The sequence below is a fragment of the Myotis brandtii genome, unplaced genomic scaffold, assembly GCF_000412655.1.
Source record: "Myotis brandtii unplaced genomic scaffold, ASM41265v1 scaffold145, whole genome shotgun sequence".
Classification (NCBI taxonomy): domain Eukaryota; kingdom Metazoa; phylum Chordata; class Mammalia; order Chiroptera; family Vespertilionidae; genus Myotis; species Myotis brandtii.
Genome location: NW_005355204.1, coordinates 273,897 through 294,512, shown reverse-complemented (window position 1 = coordinate 294,512; position 20,616 = coordinate 273,897). Strand labels below are relative to the sequence as shown.

General features: G+C 46.9%; 1 protein-coding gene across 1 annotated transcript in view; it reads left to right on the top strand.

The window, feature by feature from the left end:
- Positions 1-20,616, top strand: part of LMBR1 (limb development membrane protein 1) — a gene marked incomplete at its 5' end in the record, with an annotated part of 119,555 nt that overhangs the window by 51,866 nt on the left and 47,073 nt on the right. Inside the window, 4 exons of the mRNA XM_014535564.1 lie at positions 11,737-11,863; positions 12,263-12,331; positions 13,886-13,950; positions 18,834-18,906. Coding sequence (XP_014391050.1) covers positions 11,737-11,863; positions 12,263-12,331; positions 13,886-13,950; positions 18,834-18,906 — 334 coding nt within the window. The remainder of the gene's footprint in view (positions 1-11,736; positions 11,864-12,262; positions 12,332-13,885; positions 13,951-18,833; positions 18,907-20,616) is intronic.

The window sequence follows — 20,616 nt, the reverse complement described above, 5'->3', positions numbered from 1 at the left end:
CTATCTGCCCTGCTCTGTGCCTGATAGGGGGGCGCTCCCCAATCCCCTGATTGCCCTGCGGCTTTGTGTTTGACAGGGTGCAGCACACCAACCCCCTGATCGGCCCTGCTCTGTGGGTGATAGAGGGTGGCGCCCCAACCCCCCTCCACGGGCCTTGCTCTGTGTGTGACAGGGTAGAGCCATAACCTCTCCATCGGCCCTGCCCCGAGTGTGACAGTGGTGGCGCCCCAACCCCCTGATCGGCCCTGCTCTGTGGGTGATAGAGGGTGGCGCCCCAACCCCCCTCCACGGGCCTTGCTCTGTGTGTGACAGGGTAGAGCCATAACCTCCCCATTGGCCCTGCCCTGAGTGTGACAGGGTGCAGCGCCCCAACCCCCTGATCTGCCCTGCTCTGTGTGTGACAGGGGGTGGTGCCCCAACTCCCCTATCGGCCCTACTCTGTGAGTGACAGGGGGGAGCTCCTCAACCCCCTGATCGGCCCTGCTCTGTGGGTGATAGAGGGTGGTGCCCCAACCCCCCTCCACGGGCCTTGCTCTGTGTGTGACAGGGTAGAGCCATAACCTCCCCATTGGCCCTGCCCTGAGTGTGACAGGGTGCAGCGCCCCAACCCCCTGATCCGCCCTGCTCTGTGTGTGACAGGGGGCGGTGCCCCAACTCCCCTATCGGCCCTACTCTGTGAGTGACAGGGGGGAGCTCCTCAACCCCCTGATCGGCCCTGCTCTGTGCATGACAGAGCAGTGTGCTCCTACAGCCAACCTCCCACAGCTGGCTAACCTCCCGTGGCTGGCCAACCTCCTGTGGTCTGTCCCATCCCCTCTCCCCTCCACCCTTGCCAGCCGGCCCGATCGGCCCCGTTGGGGACTGGGCGAGATGGCCTCGATTGGCCCTGATTAATGGCCAGGCCAAGGGACCCCACCCATGCCCAAATTCATGCACCAGGCCTCTAGTGTTGAAATAAATCCAATAAATGATATGTAAAACCTTTATGGAAATATATGAAACCAAAAATCTTATTGAAAGATGTTAAGAAAGACCTAAGTAAATGGATAGATATTTCTATCTTTATGAATTTCTTTATATGATGAACATATCAGTTGTCAAATTATTTTTTAGAATCAGTGCAATTCTAATAAAAATTCCAAGAGGTTACCTTATGGAATGGACCAGCAGGGAGTCAGGTTCTCAGGGAAGAGCAGAGAGCCAAGGCAGCCAGAGCAGCTGTGAGGAACATGACAGTGATGAGACTTATCAACATTAAAAGAGGAGCAAAGGACTTGCATAAACACTTCTCAAAGAAGGTATGCACATGGCCAGTAAGCACATGAAAAGGCCTCGGCACCACCAGTCAGGAAAACAAACAAAACAACCAGAAACAACAAATATTGGTGAGGATGTAGAGAAATCAGAACTCCTAAAACAATTTTTTTTATTGATTTGAGAAAGAGAGAAAGGTTGATTGGTTGTTCCACTTATTTATGCCTTCATTAGTTGCTTTGTGCATGTGCCCTGACTGGAGGATTGAACCCATAACCTTTATGTATCTGGATGACACTCTAACCAACTGAGCTACCCAGCCAGGGCCAAGAAATACACTGTTGGTAAGAATGTAAAATGGAGGTTGCTCAAAAATTAAGAATAGAATTACCATGTGATTCAGCAATTCCACTTCTGGTTATGTGCCCAGAAAAACTGAAAGCAAGGACTTCACAGATATTTACACACCCATTTTCATGGCAGCGTAATTAACAATAGCCCAAAGATGGAAACAACCAAGTATTCATCAATGCATTATAAATAAAAAAATGTGGTCTGCACATACCATAGAATCTTACTAAGCCTAAAAAAGGAAGGACAGCACATGCTACAACATGGATGAATCTTAAGGACATTATGGTAAGTGAAATGTCAGATACAATAAGACAAACAAAGTGATTCCACTTATGTGAGGTCCCTCGAGGAATCAAATTCATAGAGACAGAGAGTAGCCTGTGGGGGCCAGGGCTCGGGGGAGAGGGAAGAGAGTGAGTGTTTAAGGGGTGCAGAGTTTCAATTTGGGAAGTTGAGAAAGTTCTGGAGATGATGGTGGTGATGGTTGCACAACAATATGAATGTGTTTAATGGCACTTATCTATACACTTAAACATGGTTAACATGGTAAATTTTATATATATTTTGCCACAATAAAAATGTATATCAATAATGAACATAACAGTTTGAATTGGTGGTTACCTTTGGGCAAGGATGGTGTGAAGGTTTCAGTTGGGAGGCCACCTGGGTACCATAGCGGTGGTGGTGATGCTCCTTTAAGTTGGGCGGTATGTCCTCAGGTATTTTACAGCCATACAAGCTACACAATGTACTTTCATTATTTAAAAATAGAAAGAAAAAAAAGGTGATTTATATCTTGGTGATAGGCTCATATTACTCAAACCTGCTGATAGGTAAAGCCGAAATGCCAATTGACTGGTTCTCATTAGAAAACTATGAAATGCTCTCACATGTGTGCACCCCAAATAGCTGTTATTGAGCATGGGAGGGGTTGGGTCGTGTGTGTGTGCGCGCGCGCACGCAAAGGCACATACTCTTCTGTGGTATTTTACAATTCCTAGTGCTTTTTGTGTAAATGCCCTCTTTGCCACATAAGCAGTATGACACTGTTATCTAAATTGCCGTGTGGCATTGCTTTAGATTCTGTCCTGCACCTTCACATCTTGTACACTGGGCTGTAGCAATGTGATGGTACCACCCTGTGATCCTCCTGCTGCAAATTATCGGGGCTGGCGCCTGGTTGTGCCACTTCTGTATGGGAAGTGCCTTGTAGGACTGAGCCTCTGACCCCAGGATGATCTTGCTGTTACAGAAAAGAATGTTCTAGTAGAAGAAGCCTTTGTTTATGTTGTTTGATTTCTTTACTAAAACGGTAGGTTTGTCTTAAGTATGTTTTAAGCATTTCCCTCCTCCCTGTTTCCAGGCCATTTTGTCTTTTGTGTATTTCTGTCGGGGTTGGAGGCTCGGGCCAACCTGCCCAATTGTAACCACCAATTCAAACTGTTATGTTCATTACTGATATACTTTTTTATTGTGGCAAAATATATATAATATACAATTTTATACCTTTCAGGGGATGGTGAAGATTCAGTGACATAAAAAGCAGCTGGCAGCTCTCCACACGGTGGTCCCAGGTCCTCTTGTCCATGAAGCTTATAACTAGAGACTTGTTGGAACAGAACTAGAGGAAAGACCCTCTGGCTGACCATTACCTCGTCTCAGTGTGAGGCCCTATACGGAGAGGTTTTCTTCCAAATTTAGAATTACGTTTCAGATTTTTGATGTAAAGTCCCAGCAGTCTTTTCACAATTCAGTTCTTTCATTTACATGTTGGAAACTTGCCGCATTAATTATTTACCTGCAGTCTGGTGGGTTTTTGTTTTGCTAATATCATGAGAAACTTCTGCCCATGAATTTGAGTACAATGCACATCTTAGTTCAGTGAACTAGTGATGTTAGAGTTTTTATTTTAACTTCACCTAAAGTACTTTCTTTCTGTCAAGTTTTAAGAACTTAAGCGCTTCATAGATTAAATTTTCCCTATCTTGTATAGACTACATTAAGTATATAATAGCTGCAGGAAATATTGATATTAAAAAACATTTCCCTATAGAATTTCACAAAGCTTTCTATAAAGCTGTTTCTTTTTGCTTGTGACCAAAACTCTGGGTGTCCTGCTCTTACAATGACTTTGAGAGCAAAGAGGGCCATGCTGGACTCTCATGGCTGTGTGTGTGAAGTTCCTTCTCAGTAAAGAGGATTCCCATCTGCCTTTATTTCCTGTCCTTCATAGAGCTTCTATCCATCTTCCCGCCGGCGGCATGCGTGTTTGGTGCGGTCTGCGTGTCATGCTGAGCAAACCCGATCCTCATGTTACTAAGAGACCCTTTTTGTTAGCTGAAAACAATGGCTCGATACTTATTTTAAATGTCCTGTGAGTGCAGAAATGTTCCCAGGCTTTCCTGATGGGTGGAGACATAGTATATAAAGTGGTGTTTACATGCCATCCCAGAGGTCAGGATGTCCAGGCCAAGTTTTGTTTACATGTTCATCACCATAGAAACATATCAGCTTATTGTTAGTGCTTTTGTAAGTACATTGTGCTTTTTACTTTATTGATGTTTGGTACAGAGCAATTAAATGTATGGTTGACCAGCACAAAGATTTCAAGAAGCAATTATAACCATTTTAGTGTTTTAACCTTGCACATTCAGCACTTTTTAAATCTAAAAAGAGATTTACGAGTCTATGTGTATTTAGTTACTAGCTTTTTAAATCTAATTTGAGCTGTTAGTGTTGAGGTATTGTAATTTCCAAAATAATACTGGTATGAGACTATTGTACTTAATTATATAGCTCACTTTTCTTAAACACTCTATGGTATTTCATTGACAGAAAGTACTTTGTTTCGATGGTACTCTTTACTAATATACTGAGTGCTTGTAACCCTACGATCTTAATAAAAGGGATGGAGTTTAATTACAATAAGTTAGATTTATGGTTTTGGGGAGGGATTAGAGTAGGTGTTCATACTGGGGATAAAAATGTCACGAAGTTCATGGCATCCTGGCGCGAGGTGACAGTCGAAGCCTTCACAGTGGTGTGTCGCGGTGCACTGGTGGCGGTAAGTCCCCGTGCTGAGGGCTCTGAGCTGTTCAGCAGACGCCTTGCTTTTCAGATGAACAGTGGAAGCCTCCTCCTTCTCGACAGTGTTTTGGCACTTGGCGTTGGCAGGATGTCTCAGGAAGGTCCTCTGACATCTGGCCCTCTGAGCTCAGCGTATGTCAGAGGGAGTTTATGGGAACCTTCCCCTTGGGGCCTCCTTGCTCCCGATTCGGACTCCTAATGGAAAGATGAGCAGTGGGCATATTTTTTGCTTATATGCTGTCTTGCTGGTGATTAATGGTGGCGATAAAAGCTCTTACAATGCTTTTCATTACTTTGCAGACAGACTCACACACAAAAATTTAAAAACCTCAACACTACACATTGCAAAGCCCATGTAGGCTTTGTGATATTTTTATGATCTCAAGAAAAGTATAGGTAACAGTTGATGTGTTTTGGGTACCTGGATGAGCCAGGCTGAATTAACAAATGGAGCTTCTGGTTATTTGTGGTCCCATCACCCTTTTTCTATGTCCTGAAGTGGTTGAAGGTAAAAATCTGCACATTGCATTTAATGAACAAGTTTATGTTTTCTACTAGTTTAGCTATAGCTCATACTTGTGACACTTGGTTGATTTCAAGTTGAGCTGATTTTGTCTCATTTAATCACAAAGGGAATAAAACTAGCAAGAGAGAAACATAATTGTCCTAGCCTCCTAGTGGATTAAGTCAGAATGACAGTTATTTCTTACTACATCGATTATCTTCAATATTTCATGAACGGCACTCACATTCAGTAACGTGGACACCTGCTCTGTGGCAGCCTTTCCTATGAATGTGTTTGCTCATTTACTCTTTTAAAATGGAGGTTGATAGCTGAAATGGACAGGTTTCCTTTTGTGAGTTATTCACTATCTTTCAAAAGGAATATTAATAAATTTGAAGTAAATTTTTGAAGAGTTTATGATATGCCTGCAGAGGGTTTTTTGTTTGTTAAAATTTTTCGTTTGTTAAATATTTCTTATTTGACCACTTAAGCATGTGAATATATATTTTAGACATTTCTTCTTGGTATTACTAATACATCTATAACGGAAAAGCATCCTCCTGGAGTTATATAGCTTGTATCTTTTTAGAAAGACTGTTGTTCACATATAATTTTTAAAACACACACAAGTTTTTTTTTGGTGGAGGACTTTGTAAGTATATGTGAACAAATATGTGCCTGTTTAATCCTAATATCACTTTCAGGTAGGGTTATATTTAGGTTGCATTTTAAATACTATCTATTTTTCTAAAGAAGAGAATATACTCTTTTTAAAAATAGAAGTGGGAAGTTTCTGAATTTAATAGATTTCCTTTTTTTGACATAAATTCTACTTAAAACCCTATATAGAGCTATAACTTGTTGAATAAGGAGGTAACTGTAACTAAACTGCTTTTCAAAGGATTTAAAATCAAGGTTAAATGTAGAAAAATGACCAGAAAGTGCCTGAGAACACAGAGCGCTTGCATCAGATTTTGTTAGGAGCAGGCTTTTTACAGTCTGCTCCGACCAGCATGGTAGCCATCACCCAGGTGGGACTGTATGAACTTAAAATACTTAAAATGAAATGAAGTTAAAATTCAGCTCTTCCGCCACAGGGGCCACGGTCTGAGCACTCAGGCAGCAGCCGCTGCCTGGGGTCTCCCTTGGCCCAGGGAAGCCACTGCGCAGCGGACTCTCTGCTGTGGAATTGCATCCCTCCCTCCCCCCACCAGTGGCAGGAGGAGCGAGGTGACTGTAAATGGTAAATGTGTGGCACCTCGCTGGTGGGGGTGGCGCTCACGAGACTGGATATTTCCTCTGTGTCCTTGCGTTCATGCCTCTGTTTCCCAGTTGAGATTGAGAGTGACACGACCCGATTTGCGTTTTGAAAAGATCACATTTGCTCTGAGACGGACGGTGCGCAGTAGGACTGGAAGGAACAGGTGTGTGCATGGGTAGCCGCAGCAGGAAGGCCTGCAGGGATGGGCCCAGAGCTTCTTGCAGAAACAGCAGCTGGATAAGGGCGCACCTAGTGAGGCCTGTGCATGAGGGGGACAGGTTTCCAGGAGGAACGGGGAGTTTGGCTTAGAATTCAGTTGGAGGGTCCTGTGAGGCTGGGATTATGCATCTTGGCCTCAATGGTAAGATTTGGACTAAAGACATAAATGCTAGAGTCCTTGGCCAAGTGAGGGGACAAGATCACCCAGGGGAGGAGCAGAGCAGTCTGCAGGGAGCACCCTCATCGGGAGGGCACAGTGCCACCTGGGCTGGTCTGCAGGCGCTGGCGAGCCCCGGGGAATTCTGGTGCTGCTGGAGTTTGAGAGGTGCTGGTCCAGCGTATGCAAGCATGAATGTCTAAGGCTGAGCCCTGGGAGAGGACCTTAGCCAGCGAAGGAAATAATGATGGACATGGAGAAACTGAGTGTCGGGGGAGGACGCTGAGGGGACGTGCAGGCGGCCCAGCGCTGTCTCAGTGAGGCAGAAGCATGGGCAGCTGCAGCTGTAAGAAAGTTAGTAGGGGGTGAGATTAGGACCCTGGAGGATGGAGAACATTTAAAAATCATGAGGGAGTAGCCCTGGCTGATGTGGTACAGTTGGTTGAGCATCGTCCTGTGCACCAAAAGGTTGACAATTCAATTCCTGATCAGGGCACATGCTCTAGTTTCGGGCTTGATCCCCAGTAGGGGGTGTGCAGGAGACAGTGATCAATATTACACTCTCACATCGATGTTTTTCTCTCTCTTCCTCTTGCTCCCCTGGGTGATTGAGGCCAATATGCATATACCTCTTAGAGGTCTCACAGGTACCTTCAACTTAATTCTAAAACCAAACTCACCATTCCTCTCTCTAAAAATCAATAAACTGTTATATTAAAAAATCATGAGGGAGTTGTGAGTCAGCCAGAGATCCATGGAAAGATTGCCAGGTAACATGGGGCCCACGTGGGAATGTGGTAGCAAACATTTCTCATGACTGTCGTTTCTTTAACAGGTTGAGAAGTCAGGAGGGAGCCATTCATGGACTGAAGTGGGGCTGGAGGAAGCCAAGGGGATGGGAGTACTAGAGTGTGGTTGATGCTGGACTATTAAGGTAGACAGGTTCACCATAGGGTCCAGGCAGGTGAAACAGGCTGGTGGAGGGCTGGGGGGCCTGGGAGTGGGTTAGTGGGTCAGAGAGAGAGAAATGTGGGGGGCAGTGCACGTGTGCGGTTGACCGTAGAATGAGCTGTGTGTCTCTTGGGATAACTGGGGAGGTGGTCAGATCCTAAGAAAGATGGGATTGCTTCCTATAGGTCTGTACATGGTAGTGACGAAGATGGGACGTGGGCGTAAGCTGACCTTAGAAGGTGGTACACATGTAACTCAGAAGCACAAGTGACCGTGAGCTCCCAAGGCCAAACCAGTGACCGAGGCAGGGCGGCTCAACCGGGCCGGAGCCTTCTCGGCACCATGTCACATATATTAACTCACTTGATCCTGAAACACCGACCAGGCAGGGGCATTACTAATAAACCCATTGACAAAGGGGAAACTGAGGCAAACAAGGTTTAGGAATTGCCCGAAGTGGTAGGTGGTCAGCTATGGAACCAGGATTTGCACCCTTGCCGTCTGTGGCTAGAGCTGGGGGGCTGGCCCCCCACTCACTGTCTGCCTCGTAAGCGGACTGAGGATGCTTAAAAGGTTAATTCTTTTAAGAAAAAAATAGGAAATTAAAAATAATAGTTTATTCTCATATTACTTATGTCATATCCATCCACTCTAGAAAATACAGAAGAGCACCAAGTATACAAGAAACATAGTTCCCCATGGCTGTAGTTGGAGCGACGGGACAGTCCCTTCTGGCTGACCTCGCAGGGCCTGCTGGTCTCCTGTGCCCAGGGTACCCCTTCCTGCTCCTGCCCGGAGAGGAGCTGCCCCAAGCTGCCCATGGGTTGTCTCAGTCCCTTCATAGCTCAGCTCCCGGTCTGGGTCAGTGGTTGCCAGGGACCCTTCTCCCGCCTGCTTGAGAGTTCACTGCCAGATCCTGGAGTTTCTCATGGCCATAATCCACCCCGCGTGGCCCTGTGCGCTCTCCAGAGCACCTTGTTCGCTTCCCCCCCTTGTCACCCAGCTGTCCCGACTGCAGGGGCTCCCAGACTACTGGCCAGTCAGGTGCTATTGTGATGGCTCCTGGGTCAGAGACAGAGGACCTTGCAGTCAGGCCTCAGGCACGGGAGCTGCTGGCTCCTGTCAGTGTCCTGACCCCAGCCCAGAGGCCACATGGCTGGGGCTGCTCCCACAGTGGGCCCGTCCCACCCAGGAGCCCGAGCTTAGGGAACCATACCATTCAAAATGGCTGCAAGCAAACCCTCCACCCTTTGCTCTGTAGGTGACATCGCCATTGTCATTCTAGACAGTAAAGCCCTGCCCTGCTTCAGAGACTCCTGGCTGTCTTCCGAGGCTTCACAGGGGGGACCCTGGAGCCTCCCCTGACAGCGCACAGGAAAACAAGCTTCACCGCTAAGAAATGCCAGAGGAGCCCTAACCGGTTTGGCTCAGTGGATAGTGTTGGCCTGCAGACTAAAGGTCCCAGGTTCGATTCCAGTCAAGGGCATGTACTTTGGTTGCGGGCACATCCCCAGTAGGAGGTGTGCAGGAGGCAGCTGATTGATGTTTCTTTCTCATCGATGTTTCTAACTCTCTATCCCTCTCCCTTCCTCTCTGTAAAAAAATCAATAAAATCTATTTAAAAAAAAAAAAGAAATGGCGAGTCATTTCCTACATGGATCATCATCATCTTAACCTTTATGCTGTACTTGTGGTTACATCATTATAATTGTTTAATATAATAACTAATAGAGGCCCGGTGCACGGATTTGTGCACCGGTGGGGTCCCTCGGCCTGGCCTGCACCCTCTCACAATCCGGGAGCCCTCGGGGGATGTCAGAGAGCCGGTTTTGGCCTGATCCCTGCAGGCCAGGCCAACGGACCCCACTGGTGCACTAATCTGTACACCAGGCTTCTAAGATCTTTGGTTAATCTTTTCCTGCCCTCCCCCCTCCCCTCTGAGATTTATCAGTCTGTTCCATGTATCCATGCCTGTACGTTGAGCATCTGCCTCCTGGTGGTCAGTGCGCATGAGCTGCAGAGGAGACACCTTTTCTGACCGCTCATTGGCTAAGCTCCCGGTACGCCACTCACAGTATTCTTAGTAACTTGGGTAATAAGAATCCAAGAAGGTGATTTATCCGCTCCCCTCCCCTCCCCTCTCCTGGCCTGGCTTGGGCAGGCCCCCCTGTCTCCGTCTCCGCTCCGGGCCTCACCTGTGCAGGTAGCCTCCTCCTGACCAGTCATGACTGTTACAGGATCACAGCTAATTTGCATATTACCTCTTTTTATACACACACGCACACACATATATAATATATTATTAAAACAGTTTTGTTTGGGCAGCGGGTCTCAGATAGTTCCCGGAGTACTATTGCTCCGTTTCTATCTGTCAACACTGCTGTGTGACTTTGCTCATATGTCACAGTGCTTATGACACACGTGTTCCATGTTGTGGGAGCCCTGGCACTTCTGGCTTGTTGCGGGCGGCTAGCGTGGGGCACACACAGAGCGCCCACTCTTTTTATCTGTCTCACTCAGAGGCTTTCCATACAGTATTTAATGGGTAACAGAAAATTCTTGCTTAGAAAAACACATTATTGCCTAGAAAGAGAGGAAGAAGGAGAAAGAAATCACTATTAAAAAGTGGTGTGCTTTGGTGCCAGAGTGCCGTGCCAGGGCAAGGTTCAGAGCTGTGAGGCTCTCCTGTGAACTGGGAGTGTGTTCTGTGACCATTCCTACCTCATCTCCCTGTGGAAACAGCCACTGTCTCATGGAAGACAAGCTCACTCTGGCCCAGCACAGCAGTGCTGGGCCCGGCGGAACCTACGCTTACACCGGAACAGGCGCCTGTCCTGCCCGGGCACTGCATGGGCCTGGGCCAGGGGAAAGGCCATGCCACTCCGAGTCTTCATCGAGGCCGAGGAATGCCACTCTCCCGGTCTCAGGACACGCCCTGTCCCCTGTCACACATGAGGAACAGGTGCCACAGTCTAAGGGCAACCTGTTCCTTTAAACCAGAAAATGGAAAATAATGTTTAGGGCAGAATCGGGCTAAGTGGGCGTGTAGGTTCTTTATTTGTAACTCGTATCTTTAAGTTCTTTTCGATGTGGAAGGGAAGGTTACATGGTTTATTAAGAAACATGGATGTACTTATAATTTTGTTTGTCATGGTAGGTGTAGATGAGCGCATTACAGTATCAATATGCATCTTTAAGTTCAGCTTCAGATCAGTCATTTGGTGACTTTTCAGGAGCATAAGGAAGTTTTTAGTAACTCGGGTAATAAGAATCCAAGAAGGTGATTTAGGGTTTTTCACCTCACTCCTCCCCTCTCCTCCGCATTAACTTTTTGTTTTGCCTTGTCTAGTGGGTTTCAATTTAAAAATATGGTCTCTAGTTTGGCTTTGAGGCCAGTATTGTTTATATTGAAAACAAATGGTGCATAATGACTGTTAGGTCCCAGCCTCATGGAGTAGGGAGAAGGCTCTAATGGGAAGGGGATGCTCTATCTGTATCCCTGGTATAAACCGACCATCTCTGGTCTCTCCTGCCGGGCTAGTCCTCCGCTGCTCACTAGAGGGCGCTGGAGGCCAGGAGCTGCGAGAGGTCCGCTGGCCCAGCGCCTGGATGGGCCTGTTCCCTTGATTAGGATCACAGGTAAAGACTGGGTAATCTGCTTCCTTGGTGTGTGAGGAAAGTAATTAATTGTTTAGGATGATTCTGCAAAATGTTTTGGATCAATAATATTTTTTTGTACTTTCCTCAAAGCTAATGCTATTTTACATAATTTTGGAAAAATCAGTCTCAACATTACAAACTGTAAGCACTTCACGTTTTTTTCCTGCTGATAAATAATAAATTTCCGCCCCTTCCCAAGAAATTTTATGCTTTCTATCTATGGCTAGAAACCTACTTGTTCATGAGATGTAATACAATATTAAAATCATGCCTCTACTTACTTTTCAGGGACTCCGAGCCCGAATCTTGGAGACGCTGGTCATGCTCCTGCTCCTGGCGCTGCTGGTCCTGGGGATGGTGTGGGTGGCCTCCGCGCTCGTGGACAAGGACGCGGCGAGCAGGGAGTCTCTGTATGGTGCGCTTGCGGCTTGAACCAGTTTCTCCCATGGAGCCCTGCTCACCACTCACTTTTAAAGCATTGAAATAGTTCTTCGTGTAGTGAGCCCTTGTTCGTTTACAGAAGTAAGAAACCTTTAGAGACATTTAGGAAAGCAATGACTGCTCAGGTGTTACCTGTGTGCAGAGTATCTTTTAATTGGTTTCTGTTCTTAAAATTCCACGGAGGCTTTTTTTCTCCTTCTAGACAAGTGTTGCAAAGGGGTTATTTTAGGTCTTTTTGTTGTGCTGTTTAGAAATTATATGGTTTAGGCCCAAATAGGCAATTATGATGTTTACTGTACATTAATTCATAGTCAGCCTCTATCTCAATGTACAGTGTTTTGGATTTACTAAAAAACATGGACTTTTTTCACAGATCTCTGGGAGTTCTACCTGCCCTATTTGTACTCTTGTGTATCACTCATGGGATGTTTGCTGCTTCTCTGTAAGTATTTTTCTGACTTAATATTGATCGGAAAAGAGAGTTCTTCTGTGTTCTAGAGAATTATGGGAATTTCTCCGATGACATTCCTTACAGCTTGGAGAGTTTGAAAAAGTTGGCCCTTAACTTTATTTTTTATATTTTTATTGATTTCAGAGAGGGAGAGAGAGATAGAAACATCAATGATGAGAGAGAACCATTGATCGGCTGCCTCCTGCATGCTCCACACCGGGGATTGAGCCCACAACCCAGGCATGTGCTCTGACCCGGAATCGAACCGTGACCTCCTGGTTCATAGGTTGACCTGCAACCAGTGAGCTACGCTGGCCGGGTGGCCCTTAACTTTTTTTATGTTCAAGGCAAATTTTGATAAACTGAAACTTTGAAATAATAAGACACTTGTGTTGTTCTCTAAGAAAAACTTCTTTCACAGGGTTGGGGTAAAGGGTGGGTGGAGGGGGAGATACACACATGGTTGCACACATGCTCACATGCAGAGACACCCCCCCCCCAAACACAGACATAGATACACATGTGCACAGGCACAGACACACATTCAGGGACATACACACACACACAGACACAGGCGCACACACAGGTATGCACACAGACACGTGCACATGCTGGCATTCGCACACACAGGCACATGCACACATAGACACACAGGCACACACGCACAGACATGCACATATACACGCATATAGACATAGACATACGCGTGCACATACACAAACCCTGCACACACAGACACATCCACAGATATGCACACAGACACACATATGCACACAGACATGCACATATTCACGTGCACGCACATGGCCCCCATACCCTTAACTATTCTGACACTAGACTCTACTTTTGAATGGTAATGATAGAATTGTGTGTGATCAATTACGGTCTTTATTTTAAACTTGCTTAGTTTTACTTAAGACGTCACCACATGTCTCAGGGATATTATAAACAGATAAGTGTTGTTATAAGGATTTAAGATGATAGTTGTCACTTTTAGATATTCTTGTCTGCTTCTCAGTTTCATTAGTGCTTGAAATCAGTCTGTTCTTTAGTTGGTTTTCTTTAGCTTCTTGTAAGTGAAAATGCTTATCATTCAGCTGCTAGAGCAGCAGTTCTCAACCTGTGGGTCGCGACCCCTTTGGGGGTCGAACGACCCTTTCACAGGGGTCGCCTAAATACATCCTGCATATCAGATATTTACATTACGATTCATAACAGTAGCAAAATTACAGTTATGAAGTAGCAACGAAAATAATTTTATGGTTGGGTCACAATATGAGGAACTGTATTAAAGGGTCACGGCATTAGGAAGGTTGAGAACCACTGTGCTAGAGGCTCGCGTGTCCTCAGTCTTTAGCCATCACCTGTCCCTCGTCAAGTACAGGAAGTGACTCGCCAGCCCTCTTGACCATGCTGAGGAGCCTCCGACAGACACCGAGAGTCTGAAGCGGAGACAGAACTTTCTGAGAGCCAGTCTGACTTAGCGCGGTGTGCAGGCTGGCGGTCTGTGTGCTCGCAGTAAGCGTTCTCTGCCTCTCCCCGCAGTGTGCACCCCGGTCGGCCTGTCTCGCATGTTCGCCGTCATGGGCCAGCTGCTGGTGAAGCCCGCGGTGAGTAGTGGGAACCGTGTTGCATCCCCAGCCTTTGGTTGTGAACGCACTCAGACACAGCAGAAGACTATTTCTGTGGGTTTATGATCCAAATTGTGGTTGTTTTAATCCTTTTCATTTTTGGAAACCACATTTGTTTTTGCTTTTAAAATACTAACTATAGGCACTCAGGTAAAAATTCTGTAGAAGTTTTAAGACAAGGTTTACTAATACAGGTATTGTAAGTGTTCGTTACCTTAGATCAAATAATAACTGTTATGTTTCAAAATCTTTACATGGGCTCTTTGATTTACAAAGCAGTTATGTTTCTGAAAATTTGCTGCATATTAGATCTTGTCCCTTTAATCTCAGAAGTACTGTATATTCATTTTCAATTAGTACTAACTCTAACAATCTGTCCCTAAGTTTCTTTGGCCTCTAGGTATTTTGTCAAATATTTCATAATATGAAAGCAGTTCTTAGCTGTATCTAGGACATTTGTCACTCAAATCACTCTCATGGATCCTCACTGCCTACAAACTGTAAACTATCAACATGCTACAGCACCTTCCACAGTCTCCGCACTGAGTGTACCTGTAGCCGCCACCCTCCTGCACTCCCTGCCCCAAGTGACTTTAACTGTAGACTCGGCGGCCCTGCTGTGCTCCAGGCGCTGTGCCCAGGGCCTCTCCCTCGGCGCCTCCGGCCCCCCCAGCCCTGCTGGCCTCCTCCGGCCGGCTCTGCGGTCAGCTGCCCACTGCCATCTCTGAACCGGCCTCACTGCTTTCAGCCAAAGTAGCTGAGCTCCTTCTACAGCTCTCACTCCCCTCTGTCTGTGTCTTACTAGTAGTAGTTACTACATTTTTATGGTCATAGGTTCGCTTTTCTTAGGGAGAAAATAAGGAAATGTAATAGATATTCTTTTAGTAAATGCTTGCTTAATTTTGAAAGTGTTTTTTGTTTTTTTTAATCCTCACCGGAGGATATTTTTTCCATTGGTTTTTAGAGAGAATGGGAGGGAGAGTAGGAAGAAGGGAGGGAGTGGAGGGAAGAGAGAGAGAAACATTGATGCGAGAGAGACACATCAATTGGTTGCCTCCTGCATCCCTGACTGGGGCAGGGATCTGACCTGCAACCCAGGTGCATGTCTTTGACCAGGAATCGAACCTGAGGCCCTTTGGTGCGCAGGCCATGCTCTAACCACTGAGCACGCTAGCCAGGGCTTGGGCTTTTTTTTTTTTTTTAAATATTTTTTATATTTCTTTATTGATTTCAGAAAGGAAGGGAGAAGGAGAGAGAGATGGAAACATCAATGATGATAGAGAACCATTGATCAGCTGCCTCCTGCACGCCCCCTACTGGGGATAGAGCTCGCAACCCAGGCATGTGCCCTTGGCCAGAATTGAACCTGGGACCCTTCAGTCCGCAGGCTGACGCTCTATCCACTGAGCCAAGTCGGCTAGGGCTTGGGCTTTTTTAATAAATGTCAATCTCTTCCTATCTTCTTTAAACTAAAATTGGACTTCTTACTTGCTTCCTAAATGTGCACACAGCAGTTACCATGTACACCAAGCATGTCAAGCTCAAAGGCTTACACGGGCCAAATAAACAAGGTTTAAGTTTATGTGGGCCACAAAAAAACAAAAGCTTCAATTTTCATAGAAACGTAGGTTTATTTCGATAGAGACATGAGGAATCGTTAACATAAAATAATAGAACATTTTAATGAAAATTAATATTTTTTTTTGAACATTAACTTACCAGACACTGAATAACTGCACAAATTAATAAGCGTAACACAAATAAACCTATTTTTCTTGTTCTCTGAAAGCGAAATATTTCCTGTTGCGCACACCAAACAAGTCAGTCCAAGACTAATGACGTGGCCATAGCCTGCTAAAGTATTCGCCGCTAGTATTAGTGGAGAGAAATGGTGCACCTGTGCATAAGGTGCGTAAGGGAAATGAATGCAACATGATTATAGTAATTAGTCATTAGTGAACGTTGTAGTTCATTATTAATAATTATGTATAACATATTATAAAAATTAAGTTACAAAATTTTTATTAAAACGTTTCTTATATACCTTTATATTGGCTGGGCCACAAAAATATTCGTTGTGGGCCGCGAGTTTGACATGCTTGATGTACACACAGTCCACCCAAGAACCACCGCCCTTGGAGACAGATGCGGTGGCCCCGCGTGCATTCACTTTCTTCCTTTCTCTGGTTTGTTTACGCATCTTGGCCTCTTTCTCCACTAGCACCTCCTGCCCTAAATTTTGGCAGAGGTGTGACGTCCTGAGTGTGGTCTTGGGCTGCGTTCTGCTCTCGGAGTGGCCACTTCTCCCTCTGTGTCTGACCCTGGTGAGGAAAGGCAGTGAGAACAAGCTCACGCACAAAACCAACACCTTCTTCATAGCCCCTCCCACGCTTATTTTCCCCAGATTTGTCTATTATTAAGAGGATCCTGAAAACACTCATTATCTTTGCTGTGTCCTTGCACACGTAATTCACTCCCTCCCCTCTGGTGGCAGACGCGCAGGCTCGGGGGTGGCTTCTCATTGGCTGGCTGAGTCATCTGCAGCTCTGGGAGTGGGATGCTTGCTCCAGGTCACAGGCCTGAGGGGACAGCAGGGCTGGGTCAGAGCCTGGCTCCGGGCGCCGCTGTCCGCAGAGCTCCAGCATCCTCACCCGCTGCCGCGAGCACGGGGTACCTGCTCCCACTGTGGGCACGGTGTCACCTCTGGCTGGGTGCCTCACCTCCTTTTGGTGCATTCAGCCACCAGGGAAGGCACTGCCACCACCAACAGCACTGGCCAAGACCTTTCTCCTCAGCGGAGGTTGGGGATCTTTCTTTCCCTGTCCTTCTGTAACTGTATTTTCACTGCAGTTGTGACGTTTAAGTCATGTTTTGAGCTTATCACATCTTTCCTGGGTGCTGGAACACATGCCACGGGAGGTCCAGGCCTGTGTCTGACCCGAGTGGTTAAGGCGCAGGCTCCAAAGGCAGATGATTCTTCTTCGCCAAACCCTTGTTCCTTGGCGATTCCAAGACGGGGTGGTGGCAGTATGTTTTTAGGGTATTGTAGACTCAAGGGCACAGTCCATGCAAACTCTTTCCTCAAATACAGGGGTGGGCAGAAGTGGGCCTGCAGCTGTGCGCGTGGAGAAAGGCAGGCACGCTCTGATGCTCGCAGGAGCTTTAGCAACTGTCACCCCACTTCTGCTCCCCCCCACCCCCCGCCCCCGGGTGCTCCCGCCGTCATTCCCACCAGCAGACCTGTGGGGTCAGTCAGTATCTGACCGTTGCCAGTGTGAGAACGTCCTTTGTGCGTGTCAGACCTTAGGAAAGTATCAACTGTCACCTGTGGTCCAGACAGGAGGTCCCAGGTGGGAAGGTCAGTCCCTGCGCTCCACACACTCGGAGCCTGCTGGGTCCCTCAGCCGCCTGGTCCCCCAGCCCCACCTCCTTTGGGGCTTTTAGGGGAGCCCTCCTTTCCCAACTGGGAGGGACCCGAGTATTGTCCTCAGAGAGCCCTGTCTTCCCGTCCCGCCTGGTCCAGGATGCTCCTCTTCTGTAGTTATTGGTACTCATTGCTATGCATGCTTCTTTTGTTATTAGTTCAGGCCAGAGGAGAGAGGCTGTCAGTACTTGTTCAGATCCTGGGAACTGTTGGGTTGCCATCAGTCTGATGTGAATTCTGCAGACTTGGCACCTGGCGGCCTCCATCCTGTTCTGTCCCTGCTCCTCACAGTCACGGCGTAGCTGGGAGAGTGGCCGGGAGTTAATCGCACAGAACATGGTGCCGCTCTGGCGTCCTCCAGGTCCCCCGAGCACAGCCCTGTTAGCACAGCTGTGACGGGACGTTCAGGGGGATCGTTTTGGAGACAGTGAGGATCACACCCACATGACTGGCTATTGACCGTGGTTTTGTTGTTCCTTATTTGTGTTGGATGGCGTGACAGTGAGGGTGCGTTCGTCAGCCTAGTTTCTCCAGGCTCCTGTCTAAAGGGTGGTCTCAGCAACACCGTGAGGAACATTTGCGGGAAATTTCTAGTGTAGAGATGTCGATAGAAAGCATTGCCTGGTAGTGGGTCAGTTTATGGATTTCTGGTTCTGAACATGATGTGAGAAGTAGAGATGAGGAGCCAGTGTTGGGTGGGTGGCCTGCCTTCTGCTCTACACACTGGCCGGCATGGGGAGCCCACTGCAGGGAGCCTGCGACGTTTAGAGTCTGCACTTTGTCTGCCAGTGAGAACTGCAGAGTGGTTTCATCCTTTAAACTTAAAAAATACCCAATTAAATATATGTAGATTTTGTGATTATCAGCTTTTGATGTATGTAGTTATACACTGAAATATTTTTACTTAATTTGTAAATCAAGTAGTTTGAGCATTTTTATTTTAGACTAGAGGCCCAGTGCATGGAATTCGTGCATGGGAGGGGGGGGGTCCCTCAGCCCAGCCTGCACCCTCTTCAATCCAGGACCCTTCGGGGCATGTCCGACTGCTGGTTTAGTCCCGATCCCGCAATCTGGACATCCCTCTCGCAATCCGGGACCGCTGGCTCCTAACCGCTCACCTGTCTGCCTACCTGATTACCCCTAACCCCTCTGCCTGCCTGCCTGATCACCCTTAACCGCTCTCCCCTGCCAGCCTGATTGCCCCTAACCGCTCTCCCCTGCCGGCCTGATCGCCCCTAATTGCTCTGCCTCGGCCCCCGCCACTGTAGCTTTGTCTGGAAGACTTCCGGTCTATCCAGTCTAATTAGCATATTACCCTTTTGTTAGTATAGATTCCTAGTCATTGAATGGTAATCTGAATCCCAGGCCCAACAGCCGCTATTCTCATCAACGTGGTTTTGTGACATTGCCCCATTCAACAGCCTGGTCTTCCCTTTAGATTCTGGAGGACCTGGACGAGCAGATGTACATTGTTGCCCTCGAGGAGGAGGCGCTGCAGAGACGGCTCGCCGGTACGTACGCAGCGCACTAAGACGGGGAACCTGGCATGTAGCTCAGAGAAGACAGGGTCTGGTGCAGCGTCTCAGGCCTCTGCTGTGCACGTGGCAGGACTCAGAGTGAAAGGGCCTTTGGGAGGAAGGGCTGCGAGACTGGTGGCTTTTGGTCACATTCCCATGATTCCCCGGCTGATCCCCTAAAATTGAGCAGGGCTGGTTCAGTTCCGAGACCCTGGCCACCACACTGTGCCCACTTCCCTGTCCTTGTGTGGCAGCACCGCGACCCTGGCTGCTGAGGTGGCAAAGCTTCATGTTGTCCGGCGAGTCACACCGCGTCTCATTCCCTCCTGCGGACTCGGGGGTAGACGCATGTGTCCCTGTGGCACTGAGGCTGTGACCGGCTCTGGGTGGCACCTGGGACTCTGCTGGCATGTGGGAAGGCGTTCATCGTCAGCTGATGACTAAGTGAGCACAGCACAAATTTTAAAGTTTAATTTCTAATTACTGGTTATTTTTGGCTTTAAATGAAGAACCAACAAAGAAAAGAGTAATGATATGATGAAAAATGACAGTTTGTGTAAGTTTTATTTTTATTTTACTTGGGTGATTTTCACCCTACACACTTTTACAAAGTAATTTTTAATGTTGAAAATCTGCCACCAAGTTCAGGTTATGGATAGCTAACTGTATTTCAGAATCCTAATTCAAGGCTAGGTATAAAGTGAAAGGTTACTTTAAGTATAAAATATTGAGAAATAGGAAGACATATATCTACTTTCTTTAATTACAAATAATGAATTTAAATCTTCAACCCAAGAGTGTTCATAACATTTAGAGCATGTTCTTAGAGGAAAGAATTTTAGGTTGTATCTATTCTGGAGAATTCTTGTCAGTAATATTTGTGCATTTTGATACCAGTAACTTTTAGAGTGGAACTACATGTATCTTTTATCCTTCTAACTTTATTAAAGTTACTTTAAGATTTAAACCTATTTAATTCAAGAATTGTAACTTCAGTCAGTGCTGTTGACTTTATAACATATTAAAGTGGCAAATATAATGATAAATTTGTCTTATTTAGAGAATCATGTGGGTGTGTAATAAACACGCCAGAATTGTAGGAACCAGCGGTCGCCAACCTTTCGGACCTCACGGACCACAGTGGTCCCCGGACCACCGGTTGGCAACCGCTGGTAGGAACCATGTCGAGCAGACGCCCCAGTATGGGACTTTTTGCACCGAGCCATGCGCTATTTCAACCTCCAGGCCAGGGGCTGCGACCCAGGAAGGTGAAATGTAGTGCTCCATGAATTAAAGAATTTGAGTCAAATCTAATCCAAACCAAATCAAACCAAAACCATAGCCTTTACTCACTTTGCCCTTCACAGCAGGAAAAAGATGCTGCAGAATCCTTCTAGATGCTTTGGCTGCTCCAATCCAAAGGGGTTCACTACACCCAGAGACACTGAAAGGGAAATGTCTGCCAGATGCTGATGTGTTACAAGAGGCAGCTAAGCCAGAATGGCAGACCCCCAACCAGCACAGAAATGTCCGCGGCAGCGGGGACAGTGATGGGAGCACCAATGCTGGGTGGAATCTACCTGCCTCCGGGAGATGGGGGCCAGCACTGAGATCTGTGTCTGCCCTCGGGGAGATGGGGGGAGATTGGGAGAGATGGGGAGAGATGGGGGGAAATGGGGGCCAGTGCTGAGATCGTGTCTGCCC